Source organism: Pseudorasbora parva, chromosome 9 (genome assembly GCF_024679245.1).
Source record: "Pseudorasbora parva isolate DD20220531a chromosome 9, ASM2467924v1, whole genome shotgun sequence".
Taxonomy (NCBI): domain Eukaryota; kingdom Metazoa; phylum Chordata; class Actinopteri; order Cypriniformes; family Gobionidae; genus Pseudorasbora; species Pseudorasbora parva.
In genome coordinates, this window is record NC_090180.1 from 33,922,467 (window position 1) to 33,944,502 (window position 22,036).

General features: G+C 37.1%; 2 protein-coding genes across 2 annotated transcripts; both read left to right on the forward strand.

Moving 5' to 3' along the window:
• Positions 1-278: 278 nt before the first annotated feature.
• On the forward strand, positions 279-3,251 carry ing5b (inhibitor of growth family, member 5b). Its single transcript, XM_067453226.1, has 8 exons — positions 279-432; positions 750-821; positions 920-1,086; positions 1,168-1,279; positions 1,383-1,476; positions 1,572-1,707; positions 2,817-2,878; positions 2,992-3,251. Exons 1-8 carry the CDS (start codon positions 396-398, stop codon positions 3,029-3,031), a joined length of 720 nt encoding a protein of 239 aa, XP_067309327.1. The 5' UTR covers positions 279-395; the 3' UTR covers positions 3,032-3,251.
• Positions 3,252-3,547: 296 nt separating this feature from the next.
• Positions 3,548-21,814, forward strand: pak2a (p21 protein (Cdc42/Rac)-activated kinase 2a). Its single transcript, XM_067452324.1, has 15 exons — positions 3,548-3,877; positions 4,011-4,079; positions 12,934-13,166; positions 14,433-14,536; positions 14,793-14,937; positions 15,018-15,139; positions 15,277-15,409; positions 15,553-15,616; positions 15,756-15,804; positions 16,526-16,638; positions 18,717-18,834; positions 18,921-19,020; positions 19,101-19,297; positions 19,442-19,579; positions 20,736-21,814. The coding sequence occupies exons 3-15, from the start codon at positions 12,980-12,982 to the stop codon at positions 20,820-20,822; spliced, it is 1,557 nt and encodes a 518-aa protein (XP_067308425.1). The 5' UTR covers positions 3,548-3,877; positions 4,011-4,079; positions 12,934-12,979; the 3' UTR covers positions 20,823-21,814.
• Positions 21,815-22,036: the final 222 nt, after the last annotated feature.

Below are 22,036 nucleotides of genomic sequence, written 5' to 3' on the forward strand. Positions count from 1 at the left end.
TTTTCCAAGAATGATCAAAAAGACATACGGTTGCAGCTATTAAGAAATCAGCAATATAATATACGACATACACTTGAAATTGTATAATACCAATACTTACTACCAAAAGGTTAGTTCTTCCATAGAAAGGCGACCAAATCGAAACAAAACTCCACTGCAGTAGATGGCGATGTAGAGCAAATTGTTCCTTGATGTAGAACAGATGAAGATGATAGGCTAAAACACATGATCTATAACCCATACGGACAGTGTAATCTGTTTTCTCAATAGCGGCAGGGTTGATCAATGTTATATAAGATTCTAATAACCTGCTTAGCAACTCCAGGAACGGAAATTCAGCGCGCGCTAAATAAACCATCGTACACCCCTTCAGTACAAAGCCCATACTAACAAAAATGGCGAAAGGAATGTACTTGGAGCACTATTTAGACAGTAAGTTTCTTAAAAGATGTTCTTCTTAACTTCTTGCCACATTTTAATTGCTGTCAAGTTGTATGAATGTGAACAACTCGACCTCTTGCAGCACTTCTGAGTTGACGAGTGTTTGTGTTTGAACATTACTAATGTATCAGTGTATTATGTGCTACACTGCTGGAGTATACATGACTGAGTAACTGCATGTTTTGTGTCTTATAATACGCTTGGTCAGTATGTAAAGTGAACTTACAGTAGCACTGCATGCATGTTGTTGCGTTCCCTGACTTAAATGCGGTTTGCGAAATGTTTTTAATTGTAATCATTCATTCCAGGTATCGAGGGACTTCCCTGCGAGTTGCAGAGAAACTTTTCATTAATGGGGGATTTGGATAATAGAACTGAAGGTATTAATGTTTGCATCAGTATCATAAACACATTGAGGCCATTACAGTGAACGTCCTTAATGTTTTCTAACCAATTACATGCTTACTGTTTTTCACAGAGAAAAAAGCAGAGATAAGTGAACTAGCTACTGAGTACATTGCAAATGTTAGAAATCTGGCATCCGAGGATCGGGTCCAGCATTTAAAGAAGATTGAAAATGCCTACAGCAAATGCAAAGAGTTCAGTGATGACAAAGTTCAGCTTGCAATGCAGATATATGAAATGGTGAGATGCAGAGTCCTCCATTTTATATTAGCCTGTCCCACTCCATGAATCAAGCAAAAACAAGTCTGCTTGTATTTCCAGGTGGATAAACACATTCGACGGTTGGATGCTGATCTAGCACGCTTTGAGAACGATCTGCAGGAGAAACTTGACACCGGTAGCCCGGATAGCTCAGATGAAAAGCAACCTCGAAGTAAGTTTTATTGTTCTGAACATGTATGTTCACAATTAATTCCCAATTGATACATTTTGTTTAATTTAGGGCAAGATTAAACAGGCTTATTTTGTTATTTCAGAGGATAAGAATATAAAAGACAAGAGGGCATCCACTGGAAGAGAGAAGAAAGGATCAGATCAAGAGTCACCCAAGCAGAAAAAATTGAAAACTGGGTAACAGGGTTATATGGACACAATTTATTGATGCCAAAGTATATTATTATAAGGCTTTATATTCAACTTTTTCTTTGCATATTTTTTCTCACTAGTTCCAATATAAGTGAGTCTTTGCTCGCCATGCATCCATCCGATGTCCTGGATATGCCAGTGGACCCTAATGAACCCACATACTGTTTGTGTAGTCAAGTATCATATGGAGAAATGATTGGATGTGACAATTCTGATGTAAGTAGGCTAATAGATTTGTTTAAAGTAGCACTAGGTAACTTTTCAACCTTCATATTATATTTTTAAGACTCTTTTGATGATACATCGACTTACAATAGGTTGAATGAAACGTCTGCCATAGCTTGACGGGGTCTGTATCGTTTTTTAATCGTACTTTTAAACTTCGGGTTTCGGGTAGTAACCCGAGAACAAAAATAACTACAAAATTCGACTGCAATACGGCATATACGTCACTTCCAACAACACCCACACTTCCTTAAATTCGTACGTGCAAGCCCAACTTTTTTGTCGGATAATATAGTCATGTCCGAAGCAGCACAGACAAATAGGAAAGAAAAGGTTTTGTTGGAGGAAAACAATAAGAGGAAATGAAAAAGTGATGGGATTAAAGGCAGGACGAGGATCAACATTGGACCAGCGTTTGCTCATTGGTGTGAGCTGAAGGAGGCGTGCCCGACCGATGCTGTCATGCTTGTTATGGTGATTACCTACCACTCAAACATTGAATTGAAGTATCATATAGATTCTGTAAAACGGTAACCAATAGACTACTATAATGATGCTGGCTTGTAAACGTGAGCATCGCGATTATTTGGCGTTTGAAAAAAATAAAACCCATGAAATTATATTCATATGACATGCTAAAACATGCCACTGACTGTACCTGGGATGAAGACATTTCACATGCGCCGCCAGAAGAACACCTGCATGTGAACTCCTCCTGCAGTGTTCAGGGGAACTGTTAGTCCTGCACCAACCCGCAGGGCCGCTTTTATGAAATTATTTGGCCCTCCCCGCACCACTGTATATATTTTTACAACCTGCCCCGCAACCGCGACCATTAAATATACATACGGGGTCCGCGGGTTATGAGACGACCCACGCATCAGGGCTATCAGGGTTGTCATGTCAACAAATGCATCCCCTGTTGTAGAATGACAGCTTACGACAGTAGTTGAGGACATTATTTTTTCCCAACTGTAGGGGAACCCCGAGAGCAAAAGTTACCCAGTGCTGCTTTAAAGGCGTTGTCAATAACAGGAGTCATCTTGTTAATGTTGATCATGTAAAATATCTTTTTTAAATGGTTTCTTCTCCTTTAACAGTGTCCAATAGAATGGTTTCACTTTTCCTGTGTTGGCCTAACAACCAAACCAAAGGGAAAATGGTGAGCTAATTTTCTTTATTTTCCCCTATTTTTATTTGTCCTCTCTACATGCTTACTGACTTCTCTTTTAAGTTAATATTGCAGTTTTCAAATATTTTGTTCTCCAATTGCAGGTACTGCCCCAGATGTACCCAAGAGATGAGAAACAAATAGTATATTACAGTGCACCCTGAATCAAATATTCAGCCTCTTTCTGGGATTATATCCTAAACAAAATCAATTGATGTCTTTTTTTGCGTGCCAGTGCCTTTTACTATGTAGATGACCATGAATGTTACAACAGGGAAGAATAAAATGTATTTTCCAGTTGCTGCCAACAGAGGGTTTGGATCTCTTTTTCATTTAGCTTTGAAATAAAGTTTATTTATGTTGACGCTCACCATTGTTACTTTTTATATCTTGTCTATACAATTTGATATTTTATTTTACTATCTGAATTAAAGTTTTGAATAACGCCTGACTCTAGTAGTAAACACGTACGTTGGCATGCCGGTGACTCGTAGAATGAAATCATTTGGCACCGATTAGTGTTGGGAAGTGTAGTTTTTGAGTACTCCATTTTAACGCAGTGCGATAAGATCTAGACTACATTTCCCGTCATGCAACGGAGCCATCGGAACTCATGGACGGAACCCATTTGCTAACAGTAGTATGTTGCAGAAAACTTCTTTTTACAAACAATATTTCTTGCAGATTTAATGATTGTTATTCAGATTTTTATGAACAATAGATTATATTAAAAACTGTCCAACCTTAAAAGCTACGTTTAGTGAAGTACAAACATTGGGCTGGGTCAACAGTTCCGCTTCCCCTCCGCCATAGCAGACAGATCCCGGGTCCAAGAAGTAGTTGATTTAAAAAAAAAAACTTACAAGCACGTCTACACGGCGTCCAAAATTATAATCTCCAGGGAAATATTCTCATTATACTTACAGCGAATTCAGTTTATGAGCGTGAAAAAGGCGGAGCTAAAACTTTGAAGAGGTTTGTGGGAGTTCGGTGAGTTGAAAATGCTAAACTAGTCTAATCCTGATATGTGCTCTGCCAGCAATGCGCAGATCACTTGATATTCAATAAGGATATGTGTTGATGGTTTTTATGTCTAAATATGTCTTGTTTTTGATAATGCTAGGCTTGTTTTCTTCCAACAAAGTAATATGAATTAACTCACGTGGATAATAGCCAACAGAATCAAAGCCAAGTAAGTCTTAGTTTTCAGAAGGCTAAACAAATGTTTTGCACATTATGTGTAGTAATATTAGTTTTTGTTGAAATGTGCTTGTGTGACACTGTCCCATCTTTTGGTGGCATTATATTTCTATCATGTTTTAGCACGACTGCCATGCGATAATTATATTTTCTTCATGGGACACCAAGTATGTTTGGGGAGGAAAGACACAATTTAAGTCACCATGCACATTCGTTGTATGGAAAAAGATGCAATAAATAAATGGTGGCAGAGGCTGATAATCCACACAGCGAATTCTCTCTAACGTCTAGTTTTGTGTTCCACAAAATCATTAATAACGTAATTTTAGATTGCTTTTTGTCGCAGGACCAACACATGCCTTCATTCCCCAATAGCATGGAAGGAGGATGGCAGCTAGGCTTATTTCAGGAAGTCTTGCTCAGTATTTCCTTTTATAGAAGCTTCAAATACAAAAGGCCCTTGGTCTGTCTTCCTGTAAACAGTTCCTCTACACAACTACACATCTGTAAAAGAGAGGCGTGCTCTGATATCTTTGTTTTGGTCCAGTTTGTTAGATGAAGTGCAAGTGTGAGATCTATAGTGGTCGTGGCTAGTAGGATCAGGAAATGCTTCTGTTATCCGTCCACCAATTAGAAGCTATAGGGATGTGAGTAATAGGAAGTGGAGGCACTCTGCTGATGTTTTTTTGCCTTCAATGTCTGTCTTGTGGTTGCTTGAAGATTGCAATCAGCACTATCAGAAGGAACAGCTAGAATTTTGTGAATCAGAAAAATGCATCAGAAATGTTTAATAGTCTTTACTAAACTGAATCAGTGCATCATATCTGTTGGTTTAATGCTAATTAGTGAATAGTGATGTTCTTGCATTTATATGGAGGAGTCGGCGTCTGACCCGCATTGCGTGCATAGTCACTGGCACATTATGTTTAGTTTTGGCCCGTGAGCAAGCATGCAAGTGTGAAATACCAATACATGCTTGTTAGTTTAGGCCTGATGCGGCTCAAACCAAACAGGCTCAGGGGAGCAGACGGTGATGTCCACAGTCCTTCTTCCCATTAGCTTTCTCTGGCGTTTACATCTCGCTTCCCCTTTTTGTCACACAAACTGAGAGGACAGCTTGCAGCCTTTAAATGAAATCTTCTGTTATGCATACCATAGATGGAAAATAGTATCTTTGCTGAAGTTATGTGATTGGAGAAAATCTTAATTTCTAACAAGTGCAACTTTCCATGATTATTACTGTACATTTGTTCATTTATCAGATGCTTGTATCTAACGGAACCTGCATGTCATTTAAGGTTTGCAGTTTTATCGGTGACCGGTTCATGTGTTCCCTGGAAATCAGATCCATGTCTTTGATGTGGCATGCAGCACCATGCTCTTCTTTTTGAGCTACTGGAATGCTGCTACTTTTATTATAATTTTTCCCCCTCTAATACATCCAATATACACTACCGTTCAAAAGTTTATATTTGGATTTTTTTTTTTTTTTGAAAGAAAGAAATGACTTAAAATACTTTTACACAATACAATAAGTAACAGTTGTTATGCAAATGCCTTATTTACTTATAGTTTAGCTATTTAATGGCACATTAGATCATTCATCTCTGTGCTAGCTACATCAAACTATATTGAATGTATTTCATTTATTTTTCAGTTTACTCTTGCATTATTAAAAGCACAATATGTAAGATTTTTGGATGAAAATATCCAAAACCCACTAGCACAATGTTATGTAGTTTGTTCACCTGTACTTACTGTACTTATCCCAAATGTATCCAAGAATGTTTCAATCCAGAGAAATGAAGCCATTTTAAAGCCATGTTGCCTATCAATGTCATCATCCCTCGATTTCTGTATTTTTGTAGAAACCATGGATCATGCAAAGATGCTTTAATATACTATGATTTATTAGACAAAGGAACAACTGTTTGGAGACATTTATAGACAGAAAACTTTTTATTATACAGTAATACATGCAGTATGTAAAAATTAACTGCATACCGTTTTGGCCCAATGGTTCAAGTGACCCAATTCCGATTGTTCTTTCTCATGTGGCACAGGTCGGATATGACGTGAATGTGTAAGCAGGAAAAAAAACGCATGAATTCCTATATCCTCAGATCAGATTTAGGTCTCACTCATATGTGGTAATAAATCCGATATGATTCAGATACGTGCATTTGTGTCTGCCATGTAAGTGGTCAAATTGGATATTCCCCAGTAAATGCGAATCGTATGTCATTGAAAAAGGGAAGAAGGCGAATGATGTCAACTCAGGTGGACACAAACTGCGATCACATGATACTAATGGATAAGCCTGTCGCTATAGTCAATAAATCAATTAATCTAAATCTAAAGAATAAAAAATAATGTGATAATTTCCTTTTGGATGCTTGTTTGTTTTCCTTGTCTCTTTTGTTGACTGCCTGCACGCGCCTCGTTTGGGGAGGTGTTTATATTGACGCGCAGACCGGTTGCTTGCGTGATGAGACGTCATACTCGGCCAGATTCTCCTAAAAATCGTGCTTTTTCAGTTGCGAAGCCGCACACAGTTACAAAATTTGATTTACACAGCGCCAAACGAAATGGGGTCTCGCACACTCCTCCTTGACGTAATTTTTGCCGCGCCAAGTATAAAGGCTTAAAGCAACACTGAAGTTGGCAGTTTGATAAATGCAAGTTAATTCTTCAGTTCAATCTTTGTGTGCTAAAAAGGCACATAAGTTCCTGTAGAGATAGCAATACACGTTCTCCTTTTTTTGCCAAATAAATGAAAAGCATGTCATCAATGTCTTCTCTTGCAGTGTCAAAAATTCACTTAGCTTTCCTTAGAGATGGTCAAGTCAAGTTGTTTGTGCATTATTACAAGATATAACTTTTTTTTTTATGCTGGATCCTACATTTTTTAGGTTATATATCACATGCTGAAATAAATTTCTGGAGTGTTATCGATTAAAAGAAAAAACAACAAGAACCATACAGATCTGAAAACCATGACCCTAAAACCGTGATCCGAACCGAACCGTAGGTTTTGTGAACCGTGCCACCCCTTATATGCACCTAAAACACAATCATCCTTTGCAGTTTTCATCCATTTTATTTATTGAGCAATGGACTGAGAGTCCACTGCTTTTTATTGTTTTCGGTTGTTTTGTTCATTTATTGTGGATATTTAAAATGTTTTCAGTGTTAAATAGTCTTTAGAAATAAAAGTTTATTGGTCTTTGAAAAGGTATATCTCCATTATTATGCCATTATCATTATTTTAGATGAAAATTGTCTCAAAATGACATTATTATCGTTTATCGCAATAATTTATTTTGCCAATTTATCGTCCAGAAAAATTCGTTATTGTGACAGGCCTACTCATATACACTTAGGATGTCTTGGGGTGAGTAAATCGAGGGCTAATTTTAATTTTAGGGTGAACTATCCCTTTAATAAAACTTGAATTCATTAGCTCACATGATTTCTGCCTGAGTGCTCTCGAATTGCTTTCCATCAGCTATGGATATGTGAAGACGACAACTCCCATAAAATTACGCTTATTCACAGCATCAAGCTAGGCCTTTATTATTGTTATGAATAAGCCAACTTTAGCAGCGATACTTACATACTGTGCCTTTAATAACCATTTTACTGTTGAAGCTGCTGCTATTTTGAGTGGTTCTGCATCATGTTGCAGCAATCAGTTGGTACAAGTCAGAGCTCTAAGAATATTTTAAAAAGTTGTATTTTAATGAATAATTAATTGTAATTCTGATGTGGCGTGAATGCACATATCATAAAAAATATGATGATAAACTGGTATCTTGGCTTTTTAGATGTCCGATTTACAGACCAATCGATCTTATGAAGAAGATTCATGAAAAATTTTTCTCATTCACTTCTTTTTTTCAAATGATTTTGTAATTTGTGGGGAAAAAATGTTGTTTTTTGGAGCCTTTAGATTATGTATGGCTTGGCAGAAATGGTTGAGGAATCAGTAGCTCGAGGCTGTAAGATTCACAAGCACTAGACTAACTAAAACATTGGCTCTGAGTTGAAGAAAAAAAACTGAAGAAAAAAATGGACCGTGCAGATGTGCATCTGAGCATATAAAACACTGGAGAGAGTCACACCCATCTCCAAATCACGGTCGTTACTGGAAATCAAGTTAAGACTTGATCCCAAATAACATTCCTTGAGGAAAAATGGAAAATATGAAATCTGCAGTCTATGTAGAATCATTACTCAATATTGTATGAAGTTGTTTCAGAGATATCTTTTCAGATCCTCTTCCATAGGCATGTGGGGGTAAAAGTGCTCTAATCAAGCTCCTAAAATACCTCCCATACTCGTGATTCATTTGTGGTTGTTGTGTAATGGCGGTGGTTCCTCAGAGCGAGAGTCAGTGGTGTGTAAAGGTATGCCTAGTCAAATGTCTCTAGTGTAGGGCCTTATATCAAGCCTGAGGGGTGGAACATACATCACTATAGCAATGCGCAGCACAAAGGCATGACTGCACTCGCAGCGTTTCATCCTGCTGTGGAATGAAGCATGCCTGCATCAACACGCCTCTCTCTCGGCTCACTTCACTGGAAACACAGGGAGAAAAGAGACTTGTGGACGCCATACAGAATACCTTCAATGTCTCAGGAGTGTGCCAGAGGAGAGCCAGGGACATCAGCTGGATCTTTCCATCGGGGTTCTTCAGGGTGAGATGGTGTTAGCGACAGCACTGGCATCTAATTGCATCCTTTTTTCTTGATTTCTTTAGGTTTTAGTATTGATTATCCCCCTTCTTACTGCTGAAGTGTGTAATGGTTGCTGAAAAAAGCAATTTAAACTGATTGTGCTTCTAAAACAATGAATTTAATGAATGTAGACTTTTACTGTTTGACTACTTGATGGATTTATGGTGGCTTTCTTCGTTCAGATTGATTCAAGATTTCTGTCAAGCTTGTGGTTTTTGTTTTGCATATGTTTGGTTTTCATTAGATTGGTGTCAATATGCATTTGATGTGTACAGTATATGAGAATTTTCGAACAGTACCTAGCTGATCTTTATTCTGCCCATGTTGTCGTTGTCTTTAGTGAACTGGCTCAGTCACAATTGTTAGTCTAAGATCATGCAAGACTTAGACTGGAATAGTTACAAATACAATTGTATTGGTCATTTCTCAACTATCTTTGTTATAGCTCAGGTAAAATTGATTCAGAAGAAACTAGAAAAGTGTGTAATCCATGGCTGCACATAGCAATCAATCATTAGAACATAAAAATACATAATTCTCAAATTCATTAAACCTAAAAACTCTTGGCCGTCACAATCTCTTATGTCTTTGTGCAGTAATCGATCAGGTATAAGTCATTTGTTGTGTGAAAACAATGCACAGTCAAACTGCTGTCAAACAGGAAGACATTGTGGTCACGTTGCGGTTGAGTTGCACATGATCTGCTGGATTGACCTCACTAAGGTGATACAGGATTTTACCTTATTTGGACATGTTGATGACAGGGGCAGAGAGGATGCAGACAGCCACACGATGGCACTGATTTTTAACCAGACTTGACTGATGATGAAGATGATGCATGACCACATGCATCTGAGGGGGTTTTCTAAAAAAAAAAGTGTATAGATAATTCAGGGCAGTAAGAAACCTTGTTTTCCAAATCTAGTAATTTAAAGGTAAGTTCACCCAAAAATGAACATTACTCACCCTCATGTCGTTCGACACCCGTAAGACCTTTGTTCATCTTTGGAACAAAAATGAAGATATTTTTGTTGAAATCCGATGGCTCAGAAAGGCCTTCATTGGCCACAATGTTTTTATTACTTTATTTTTCATAAATGAAGTAATTTCCCCTCTCAAGACCCATAAATGGCACTAAAGACATTGTTACAAAGTCCATCTCACTACAGAGTCTGTAAAATAATTGTATAAAGTGACGAGAATAGTTTTTGTACACAAAAAAAATAACAATGACTTATATAGTGATGGCCAATTTCAAAACAAAGATTCAAATGGTTATGAATCAGCGTACCGATTCAGGACTTGGATCGCCAATGTCACGTGACTTTGGCAGTTTGACACGCGGTAAATCTGTTTTGAAATCTGCCCATCACTATATAAGTCGGTATTGTTTTTTTGCGCAAAAAAACTATTGCCGTCACTTCATAAAATGATTGTAGAACCACCGTAGTGAGATGGGCTTTATCACAACGTCTTTAGTGGCTTTTATGGGTCTTGAGAGAGGAAATGACATTGGTGTCAATGGAGGCCTTTCTGAGCCATCGGATTTCAACAAAAATATCTTCATTTGTGTTCCGAAGATGAACGGAGGTCTTACGGGTGTCGAACGACATGAGGGTGAGTAATTAATGACAGAATTTTCATTTTTGGGTAAACTAACCCTTTAAGCATAACAGAGGGTTGTTGCCTCCGCAAAGTGCTGTGTATTAAAAACGTTTAATACACAGCTAGCCATGGATTATTCTGCTAATGCCATGGTCATTTGCCAGTATTTGCTCAATATTTGACTTTTCTATTTTCATCAGGTAGCTCTACACTGTAAATTGTTTTTAAAAATAAGTTACCTGGTTGCCTTAACATTTTGAGTTGATTGAAATGAAACATTTTAGTTGATACAATTAACATTTTTGAAAATCGACAACCTTTTTTCAAATATTATTAAAAGATTTTGTAAGCATATTGGGTAATTGTGTGTGTTTTATTTGTGAAACATGCCAAATTGTGCTATTTTCATGATTTATCACAGTTTTTATGTGGTTCAGATACAATAATATTTTGAGTTTCTATTTATTAAACCAATTTCCTTCATTGTATCAACTCACATTTTTTATTTCAATAAACTCCAATTTTTTAGGCAACCAGGTTACTTACTTTTTTAAGTTAAACCAACAAAAAAAAAATGATAGTGTAGCATCGTGCCCGCCTTGAATCAGACAGAGATAAAGTAGTGCATAAGATAACATTTATTTGAATTAATTATTGATCAATAGAGAGATTCATACCTGCGTCTGTTTACTATCTCTATCTATTAACAACAGACTGTGAGGTTTATTTACTATAATTAATATTATGAGGAAGTAACCCCCTCGTTGCTGAGAAATATAATGTAGCGATTCAGTAGTAAAGCTATTTTATTACTTCGAGTCATGGGACAGCTTTGATTAGTTTATCTGCTCCTGAATGTGTCTGTGCGGGCATGACCTCCTCTCTCTCCATCTCTCTATGTGTGTGTGTGTATGTGTGTGCCAAATGAAATTAGTGCATTAATATATAGAGGAATTATTAAACTGACTTGGAACTACCTGTGCATTAAACAGTTTTCATCGCACACCTTCCAGCCAATCAGAATCAAGTATTCAGACAGACCATGGTAAAAACTGAATGTTAAAGATTTATAAATGTGCTTCTAACTGTCAAATTGTGAAACGTAATAAAGTTTCTGTAAATAAACTTGGGTAATCAAACAATGTTTTAAAGGGCCTCGTATTCACAGGTGATAGTTTGTTGGAAAGTCGCCTCTTGAGATTTCAGCCGAACAAATTTTACATATTGCTAATAGATGCGGAAACATTCAAAAGGCATCATTGGAGAAGTTCAGTCAATGATTTTCGTGCAATTTTTTATTTATTTTATTCTCGCTGTTTTAGCCAAATATTTTTGGTTTCCAAAATGTCAAAGCATCACTAGGAGAATTGTTTTTAATTCCATTCAAAAATGTACTTTCTTAGTAGAGCTATTTTCATAATAAATATTGTTCCAGAGCATTTTTACAGTTAACTTTGACAGACCTTAAAAATACTTAACAATAATATAACATTTTCCTTAGTGCTTTTTTGTGGCCCCATTGGCGATCCCCAGAATTCTAATCAGCATTGTGTCATATCCTTCACAGAGAAGGCATATTCGTAATCCATTGTGACAACCTCAGTGAAAATCCTGATCCAAGATGGCAGACTGAGACAAGAGAAACATATAGAAAATATATTTAATCCAGTACTGAAAGCATCTATTTTTGTCAAATACTTGTATGTGCAATGTAGAGTCGAGCTTCTCGTATACCTCATGCGAGGAGCAGCATGCACTGTTTGTGTGTTTGCCAGCAAATCAGTTATTAAGAGGTTCCATTTTATGGTAGCAAAGCCCACCAGATTTTGGAAGTGAGCTCATGTCACGCAGACGTTCTTAGTAAGACATCCTGTTTTGCAGACTTGCACTCTTGACTTGAAAACCTCAGCACTTTCATTGGAATTAATGACTTGCTAGAAGTCTCTAGGATAGCAATGCTAAGCTAACTCGCAGCTGCTAGACAGTGAATTCTCCAAAAAAGTATGAGTGACTTACACACAGGGGTGGACATTGTTTGCACATCTCAAAAACAGAGGCAGCTTACAGAACATGAGACAGTCTCTCTCTGTCCATGTTAACTTGTTAACTGGCTGTTTTTGTAGCATAGTAGCAGCTGTTGATTAGAGGTTAGTATGCTTTGCGCTATTTTAGCAGACTCTTGGTGTGGCCATTGTGGTGGTTGGAAAGCTTTTATAAAAGGTCTGTACAATAAAATTCTGAAATTGTTCCTCTGAGATTTTACAGAAACAGTTACATTGTTTTTATGCACATTGCATTTATTGGACGACCAGCCTTGGCTGTTTTTTTTGTTGTTGCTTGTATTCTGCTAGTCACTACAAAACTGATGTGCCCTGATAAAATCTCTTGCCAAAATAGCCTTACTCATGCCCCATTATCTGTCATTGTCTCCATTTTCCGTTGTCTTTAATGCAACAATTTATTTATCAGCTAAGACGTTTGTTTCTCTGCCGCCCTCTGCAGGTTGATCTCTGAAACCCTCTTACCCCTCTGAGTGTGTTTCCCTGTCATGTCTGACAACGGAGAGCTGGAGGATAAACCCCCTGCCCCCCCAGTCAGAATGAGCAGCACCTTTAGCACCAGCATCAAGGACAGTATGTCAACAAACCCCAGCTCTAAACCCCTGCCCTCCGTCCCTGAGGAGAAGAGGGACAAACCTCGCAACAAGATCATATCCATATTCTCAGCAGAGAAAGGTACGGGGTCAATACCAAACAGCATTTGTGTTGAATCTCACAGAAAATAGTTTTCTGTAGTTTTTAATAAAGTATTTTGCTTGTCATTTTTGCAGTAGGGTTGTGGTTATAAGTAGAGGAACTTATAAGTAGAGGAACTGGAAAAATGTATCCCTAAGCATGTCATGAGGTTTCGGTTTAATTTAGTTAAAAAAACGTTTTTTAAAATATGCAGTTGTCTTCAACCTGTATATAAATTCCCAATAATGATTTTCTTATGGGCTTTTCTCAGCAAATTTATTTTTAGTAATTAACATTTCTGTTTAAATTTAAATCAGTTGAAAACACTCGTGATTAAAAAAAGTCATGTTCTTTACAAAAAAAATCTCTCGCTTTGGGTGTGTTTGCTAAATTAAAGTGTTTGCTAATTTAATGTAAATCTTCAGACTGGTTGTGTACGAAATCACATACTCTCTGAGTGGGTAATTATTTTGCTTTGTAACCATTAAAAAAGTATGCTCTTTATACTGCAAACATTAATACTACATAGAGGCTCTATGTAGCATTAATGTTTGCAGTATGAATATAATTACATCCGTCATGTTGTGATTGTCATCTACCAGCGTTGCTTTACTGCCCCATGGGATAGTAAATTGTCCACTTGAGTCGTTCTTCAGAATCTAGCCGGAAGTAGTAAGTCACCCCTGTACTTTTTTATGAACCTACTGTTTTACGAATACAAGAGATGAAAGCTTGAGTGTACGAGTTGGACTCGATTAGCACTTAAGTCGCAAAAAATGACTTGAGATTTACATATGCATTTTATGACCATGTCTGTCTCATTTCCACAGATTGGTTTGTTGTGCCAGGGTGCGTTATTATATCGCCTTATCACAAACCACACACAGACAGGAATGTTGTTTTTACTGTTGTTTGCTGTAAAACTTATACGCAGGGGATTTGTTACCGCCGGCGCTTGCTGGAAGATTCCATAATTCCATACTATGACCCAAATGTTTGCTTTTTTATTTATTTTTTGAGGAAAAAACTAACAGGTAATTTCTGTGCTGATCAGCACAAATTGATTCCACAAATGGTGACAATAGAGTTCAACTTGTATTGAACTCTGCACATTCCTTTAATTGTCTTTTCTTTTGTATGTGGTTATATACACATTTTTGAACACAGAGGCTCACCTCGGACTTGGGTTCATTTATATTAAAATTGTCCACTGGAATCTGTCATTTGCCAGTGACCAGAGTAATCTAATCATCTTTTCTGTTGAAGGAAGGAAAAAAGACAAGGATAAGGAGCGTCCAGAGATTTCTAATCCTTCAGACTTTGAGCACACCATACACGTGGGCTTCGATTCGGTCACGGGGGAGTTCACTGTGAGTGAGACATACTTTCCTCCTTTCCTCTGGTGCAAATGAACTTTTCTGCCCCTGACCTGTCTTAATCCATCAAATGCTGGAAGGAATTGCCAATTCAATTGCCTAAATTGAATTTTGTGACCATTTGTCTCCTGTCTGTCATAGTCCACTGATTTGATTAGCCTCCTGAATTTTAATTATTCAAATTATTAGATGGCTCCTTACTTTCTTTTTGCATTAAATTTTCTTTATGTTTCTCTTTCTTCTGTCTCAGGGCATGCCAGAGCAGTGGGCTCGGCTGCTGCAGACCTCCAACATCACGAAATCTGAGCAGAAGAAAAACCCTCAGGCTGTGCTGGATGTGCTCAAATTCTACGATTCCACAGGCAACAGCAGGCAGAAATACCTCAGTTTTACAGGTATATAAGTGCAATAACATTCTACAAATTCAGCTGTATTCATATTTATCTTCTACTGAATTTGTTCTGCTCTATTTCAGAAAAAGATGGACCAGCAGCAAAAAAAGGCTCAGAGCAATCACCAGTCAAGGACACTGATGATGATGACGATGATGAAGCCCCGCCCCCTGTTGTTGCACCACGTCCACAGCATACCATATCTGTGAGTGGACAGGAACTTGTCATATCATGTTTTAAATAAATTCAGAGTTTTGGTTTAGGTATTACTCATTATTTTTTAGTTTGTACTTCATGGTTTTTGAGTGATCACCATGTTGTTGGTCTTTGTTTTCTGGATAGGTATACACTCGTTCGGTCATCGATCCCATTCCTGCACCTGCTGCCAGTGTGGACACAGATGGCTCCAAAGCTGGAGACAAACAGAAGAAGGGCAAGGGCAAGATGACCGATGAAGAGATTATGGAGAAACTTAGTATGTTTTTGATGGTTACTAATCATTCCAGATGCTCAACACAACGTTACTAGTCTTATGTGCACGGTGGCATCTGAAAGTGCCTATGCGTGGATTTTTTTTGTATGTCAGAATGCTAACTGTGTTGTTTTGATTGATTTTAGGAACCATTGTCAGTATTGGAGACCCCAAGAAAAAATACACAAGATACGAAAAAATTGGACAAGGGTAAATATATTTAATGATTTAGTCATTTTACTTTCTATTTTACAGTCTGTATCTATAAAACAGTTAGTTATTCTTCATTTTACAGGTGATTAGTTATACTGGAATCAAATTGCCTCAGTTAAATGTTGTCTCTTTACAGTGCGTCTGGTACGGTGTACACAGCCATTGACGTTGCCACTGGCCAAGAGGTATTTTGCACTCTATTAATTGAAAAACAAAATATTACATGTTGTATAATGAATCTAATTATTTGCTTATATCTATATTTGCTGAGAAAAGCCCTTGGAAAAAAATAGTGGAATTTAAGTACAGGTCAGAGTTTCTGGTCAAAAGTTTGGTACAAAAGTACTTTTTAAAAGATATGAATTATTTTATTCAGCAAGGATGCATTAAACTGATCAAATGTAACGGTAAAGACTTTTATAATGTGTCAAAATATTTATATTTCAAATAAATGCTGTCCTTTTCTATTTATCAAAGAATCCTTGAAAACCTGTATCACGGTTTCCACCAAAAATATGAAACAAATTTTCAACATTGATCATAATAAGAAATGTTTCTTGAGTAGCAAATCAGCATATCAGAATGATTTCTTAAAGATCATGTGACAATGTGAGTAATTATTCTGAAAAATTAAGTTTTGCCATCACATGAATAAAATACATTTTAAAATATATTAAAACAGAAAACAGTTATTTCACAATATTACTGTTTTTAATATAATATAATATATTTTCAATGCCAGCATATTTAGTATAAATTAATCACACTGAATTACTATTAAAATGAAATATTTTTTCTTAAATAATTTTTTTTTCTTCACTGAACAATTTAACTGTGAATTTAATTTTTGCCTTTCTGGTTTAGTTGACATAGGCCAAGTGAACTGACAGTGATGTGTTTTCATAGGTCGCCATCAAGCAGATTAACCTACAGAAGCAGCCTAAGAAGGAACTGATCATCAATGAGATCCTAGTGATGAAGGAGATGAAGAACCCCAACATTGTCAACTTCGTAGACAGGTAGTTACAGCCCTTGAAGCCATTTAACCCTTTCGATGTACGAGCACACCAGTGTGGTCAGTCTTGGCTGGTCCATGGAGTGTACGATCACACTGGTGTTATTAGAACGTTCACTACATCGCATCATGTGATCAACTGTTAAATTCAAATGTGCTTTTGCACTTTGGCTGGTGCTGAGCCAAAGGCAGCACTTGTCATACAACAACTATTCAGTGTTTTCTACCACATAATGTTTATTTTAGGTTTCAGACATTTAATTATACAGTACCAGCCAAACAATACACTTAGAGTTTGTAAAATATACACTGAGGTCTATGGGAGCGACAATAATAATCCTTTCTATTATAATTAGGCAACAAGTTTTATTAACATCAGACACACCTTGTGTGGTAACACTTTACGGTAAGGGTACATGAATTCAGCCATGCATGATTTATGCATTTCTAAATGCATTATTATCTCATATATCATCAGAAAATAAATAAATAAATCATCAGGAACTAACAGGATTTCAAAGTCTTTCATTCATGACTTCATGGATGAACAACACCTTTAAAAAAACATTGACTAAGATGGGTACATCATCATGAATTATGCGTGATCATGATGCATTCTATGTTCACAAAAAACATTGGTCTAATTCATGCATGTAAGACTACTTGAAATTATGTTTTATTTGTACATTTGTTTTTAGGAGGAGCACATTCAGATAATAAACCTAACTAATAGGCTGCTCTGGGTTCGGGCCAAAATTCAGTGCTCGGAGCCCTCCCCCGGACAGCCCGCCAAATATGCATACTTTACTCTATTTAATGTAGCTAATGTAAGTGTGAACTCGTGAATTATTAAAGGAATATACACACATCATCCACATTACCTTATGCATGCACAGGCTAGACTATTATATCAATTAATGTGATTAAATAAAGTTTTTCATTAATCATGATCTCTGAGTTAAGCATGTTCATGTCTTCTTCATAGTAGCCTGCAGGTAAATGGTCAGACCCCAAAACTGGCCACAGGCTCAGCACATAGCACATGAATTCTGTTAACATTTAAATACAGTAGTCATCTTTAACTAAGCATTAGCTTCTCATAACTTCATCATTTGTGTGGCCCCTCAACTAAAGTGGTGACTTGGTCCTTTGAAACATTGAACAATGAACAATGTGTTATTAAGGATGGCATAATTGTGAAATGACATTAATTAATGCTTTTTTCATGCATGAATTAATGATGATCCATGTACCATAACCATAGCTTTATCCTCTTTTTTTTGTGAACATAGAAAGCATCATGATCATGCATGCGTAATACACCATAATTCATGATGATGTACCCATCTTAGTTAATGTCTTAATTAAAGTGTTGTTAATCCATGAAGTCATGAATGAAAGACTTTGAACTCCTGTTATTTCCTGATGATTCATGAGCTATTGATAATGCACAAGTCATGCATGAATTAATGCATAAATTCACGATAATTCATGTACCCTTACCGTAAAGTGTTACCCATTGTGTAAGTAACTTTAAACTTTTCTCTGCTCTTCTCACAGTTTACCGGACACTTACTTTCACTTGTATTTCAGGAGAAGTGGATGAATTCACACAGTGTAAATCCAATAGATCAGATTCTCTGAACTGCAGCACAAACTAAAATGCAGGCGCCCATCGCTCATATCTCAACTAACGCGATCGTTATAAAGGTGTTTAAATAGCAATACACATCCACTTGCTCATATTTGACAATCAGAATATCAAATATTTCATACTATAGGTAACAAATTTGTGAACATTTTTAATAAAAAGGAAAAAATAAATAACAGCAGATCATCAGTCATACAGCACTATTGTGACTGCAGTGTGTCATGTGACGAGCAATGATGTGTCACCATGGAAACAATACAGTGATGCATTCTAAATAACAGTTTCCTTGAAAAACTGTCACTGGGCGTTCAGCCAGAATATTAAAAACTTGCATGTGAAAGGCAAGTAGTAAAGTTATTTTATGCATATGTTTTCAATCCAGCCACCTATTGTAACATCTACTTTCTGTTTTCTTGTGTGTGTGTGTGTAGCTTCTTGGTTGGAGATGAGCTTTTTGTGGTGATGGAGTACCTTGCTGGAGGCTCTCTGACCGATGTGGTAACAGAAACCTGCATGGATGAGGCACAAATTGCTGCTGTCTGCAGAGAGGTACAGTATTTCTGGCATAGTTGTGAGATCTGAACCGTTTGTTTTTCCCATCACCGCCTAAGCATTGTGGTCTGACTCTTTCACAGTGCTTGCAAGCTCTAGAGTTCCTTCATTCGAACCAGGTCATCCATCGAGACATCAAAAGTGACAATGTTCTATTAGGAATGGACGGTTCTGTCAAGCTAAGTAAGTCCACGGTCCAACTACCAAGTCCTGGTTTCATCATGTCAACACATTGTGTAGAAATTGTTTCCTCTTCTTTTTAGCCGATTTTGGGTTCTGTGCTCAAATCACTCCTGAGCAAAGTAAAAGGAGCACCATGGTAGGAACACCCTACTGGATGGCCCCTGAGGTGGTCACACGTAAAGCCTACGGTCCCAAAGTGGACATATGGTCTCTGGGTATCATGGCCATCGAGATGGTAGAGGGTGAACCTCCTTATCTTAATGAGAATCCTCTGAGGGTGAGCCTTTCTTGTCCTGTACTTGTATTACTCTATCACAAATTCATTTGTAAAGTCTTTTTGTAATTATTGATGATGGCTCAAGTGATCTGTTTAACTTTAAAGAAAAGATTTATTGCATTAATGGATAATGTTCGTCTCCAGGCGCTGTACCTCATCGCTACTAATGGCACCCCAGAACTCCAGAACCCAGAGAAGCTGTCACCCATTTTTAGAGACTTCCTAAACCGCTGCCTAGAGATGGATGTGGAGAAGAGAGGTGGAGGAAAAGAACTCTTGCAAGTAAGGAGGAAACCGAATCGCAAAATGCCCCACCAGATGAGATTTGTTTGTTTACAACTCTATCTGAATAGACCTGGGTTTCCCAAATGGGGGCTCAGGGTTTGTGAGTTGATGTAAAGCTAATAATCAATTAAATTTCATTTAAAATTTAAATGGATGAATAGGGCTGCACAATTTATTGAAATAATACTGCAGTTTAAATAAGTATGTATTGTGGCACTGAGTTCAATTTGCACACAGCAGCTTGTTCAGAGTAAATGCTGCTTCTCACAAACTGCACATGCTTAGAGTTTAATGTGCATTTAGGACTGGGATGTTCGCTAGGTTCTCTTTATCTACATTTGCATAATTTCCGGCATTTGGCACACAGAAGTTTGCAGCATTTTTCCAGTGTTTGGCCAAAATAAAAACTTAGGATTTGACATGTTATAAGCTTAAGGGTTTGAACGTTTGAAAGCGAAGAATGAAATCTTGGAATATCGGAACTTTTTGTGTAAAATCTAATGATTTTTATAATAATCAAATATTCATTTACTTTGCAGTACGTGACGTATGTCGTGACGTATGTCGTCTCAAACTAGCGCACAACATCAACCTAATCATTCTAAGGCACTCCCTCTGATCGCTGATTGGACTGGTCAAATTTTTGACCGGTGAAAACCACAGAATATACCGCAATCCCATACGGAGAAAAGAAGGAAAATTAAAATTGAGCGGAAGTTCGTAGGCGGGTGGAGCCAGGCTACTTTATTAGTACTTATAAAGCACATATTAATGCCTTATTCTGCATGACCGTATTCTACATTCCTTAAAACTACCCAATACCTAAACTTAACTACTACCTTACTATTGATAAGCAGTAATTAGGAGTGTATTGAGGCAAAAGTTGTAGTTAATAGTGAGAATGGGATCTTAAAAAGTGTTTACTGGCATGTCAGGTGACTATTAACATCACAGACCTGTGAATATGCAAATGTGTTATTCAATTATTGAATATTCAAGGAGTACATCAAGTTAATATTTTACATCTAAGGGGTTCAGCTGACAAAAAGTTTGGTAACCCCTGGAATAGACTTGGGAGGTGTTAGAGAAGTGATGATTTTGATGACTAGGTAATCGTCTAGAAATTGTACTAATGTCCTTTTGTCTCTTACAGCATCCTTTCCTCAAGCTGGCCAAGCCTCTTTCCAGCCTCACTCCCCTTATACTTGCTGCCAAGGAGGCAATGAAGAGTAACCGCTAGCCCTTTTGTCACTGTGCCAATGCCAAAATTCCTTCTCACGACCGATTCCTGTGAGAACATCTGTCACTCCAGCAGAGTTACCTTCTAGTCCCGTGAAGGACCTTTGCTATTGAGCCCTGAAGACCTTAGTCATCTCCACCTGGGCGACTAACTTGCACAATCACCACGTCTTGCCTCCTCACACCAAACTCTCCTTTAATGTGCCTGAAGGGGCTACAAAACCAGAGGAGCCACTGACTCTAGACCTGTCTTGTTTTCTACTGATGTCTCTCTTTTTATTGGTTTTATGTAAATGGTTTATCACCATTGCATCGGTCAGTGTGTGCCTGAACTTTTCATGCATTTCTGTCAGAATTCTCTTGGATTTTATTAGTATTAAGTATTGTTGAGCTCTGGCCTAACAATCTACTTGTGTTTTCCAGAGTGTAATACTTGAATTTATCCTACCCTCTCATATTGACCTGTCACTTGTGCCTACTACCTATTTGCCTTCACTTCTCAACAAAATGGAACAATTTTGCTGTATGAAATTAAATGAACCAATTCTGTTTTTAATTTTTTATTGCAAAACCTAAAGTTTATTAAAGCGTTTTGTATATTGTGTTTTTTGATTAGCATACAGAAATGGGAAAAAAAGACCAGGAATCTGGACATTTTTGACAAGCTGTTTTATATTTATGTGTATGTAAACAGTATTTTATATTTTAACTAACAATCTGACAGAATACCAGAATTTAATGCGCCTTCAGTGGTTGTCATAGAAGTGAATAATTTGCTATATTCTTTGCATGTTAAATCTAACTTGTTTTTTAACAACATTTCAATGAGAGACATTTTCAGACATTCCAGTTGAGTAAATACACTTTCTGTCTGTTTTCTGCTTGTTTCCTATGAGATGCAATGTTTTTGTCGATGATGAAACCATCATAAAACACATCCTTTGTAAGTTATTATTAAAAATAGACCTGGAGCAAAGATGGTTGAACCTCTAACATTGACTGGTACATTTCTAGAACTTGCATCATTTTGTTATGACTCTTTGAGATGGTTGTGGTACTACTGACTTCAGTTGATGAAATCTAAAAGAAATTCATGTTCGTATTGCCATGAATCTTGTTTGGTCAAAGTATAGTTTTTAAAGGGGTGATGAATTGAGAAATCAACTTTCCCTTGAGCCTTTAATATATACAAGTCATGGTAATATAAGAATATCC

Bases quoted from the DNA above. Each gene is read 5' to 3' on its own strand.
- ing5b (XM_067453226.1), top strand. From the start codon at position 396: ATGGCGAAAGGAATGTACTTGGAGCACTATTTAGACA. The intron at 1,087-1,167 runs GTGAGATGCAGA...TTGTATTTCCAG, and splicing joins CAATGCAGATATATGAAATG to GTGGATAAACACATTCGACG. The intron at 1,280-1,382 runs GTAAGTTTTATT...TTGTTATTTCAG, and splicing joins AGATGAAAAGCAACCTCGAA to AGGATAAGAATATAAAAGAC.
- pak2a (XM_067452324.1), top strand. From the start codon at position 12,980: ATGTCTGACAACGGAGAGCTGGAGGATAAACCCCCTGCCCCCCCAGTC. The intron at 13,167-14,432 runs GTACGGGGTCAA...TTTCTGTTGAAG, and splicing joins CATATTCTCAGCAGAGAAAG to GAAGGAAAAAAGACAAGGAT. The intron at 15,410-15,552 runs GTATGTTTTTGA...GATTGATTTTAG, and splicing joins AGAGATTATGGAGAAACTTA to GAACCATTGTCAGTATTGGA.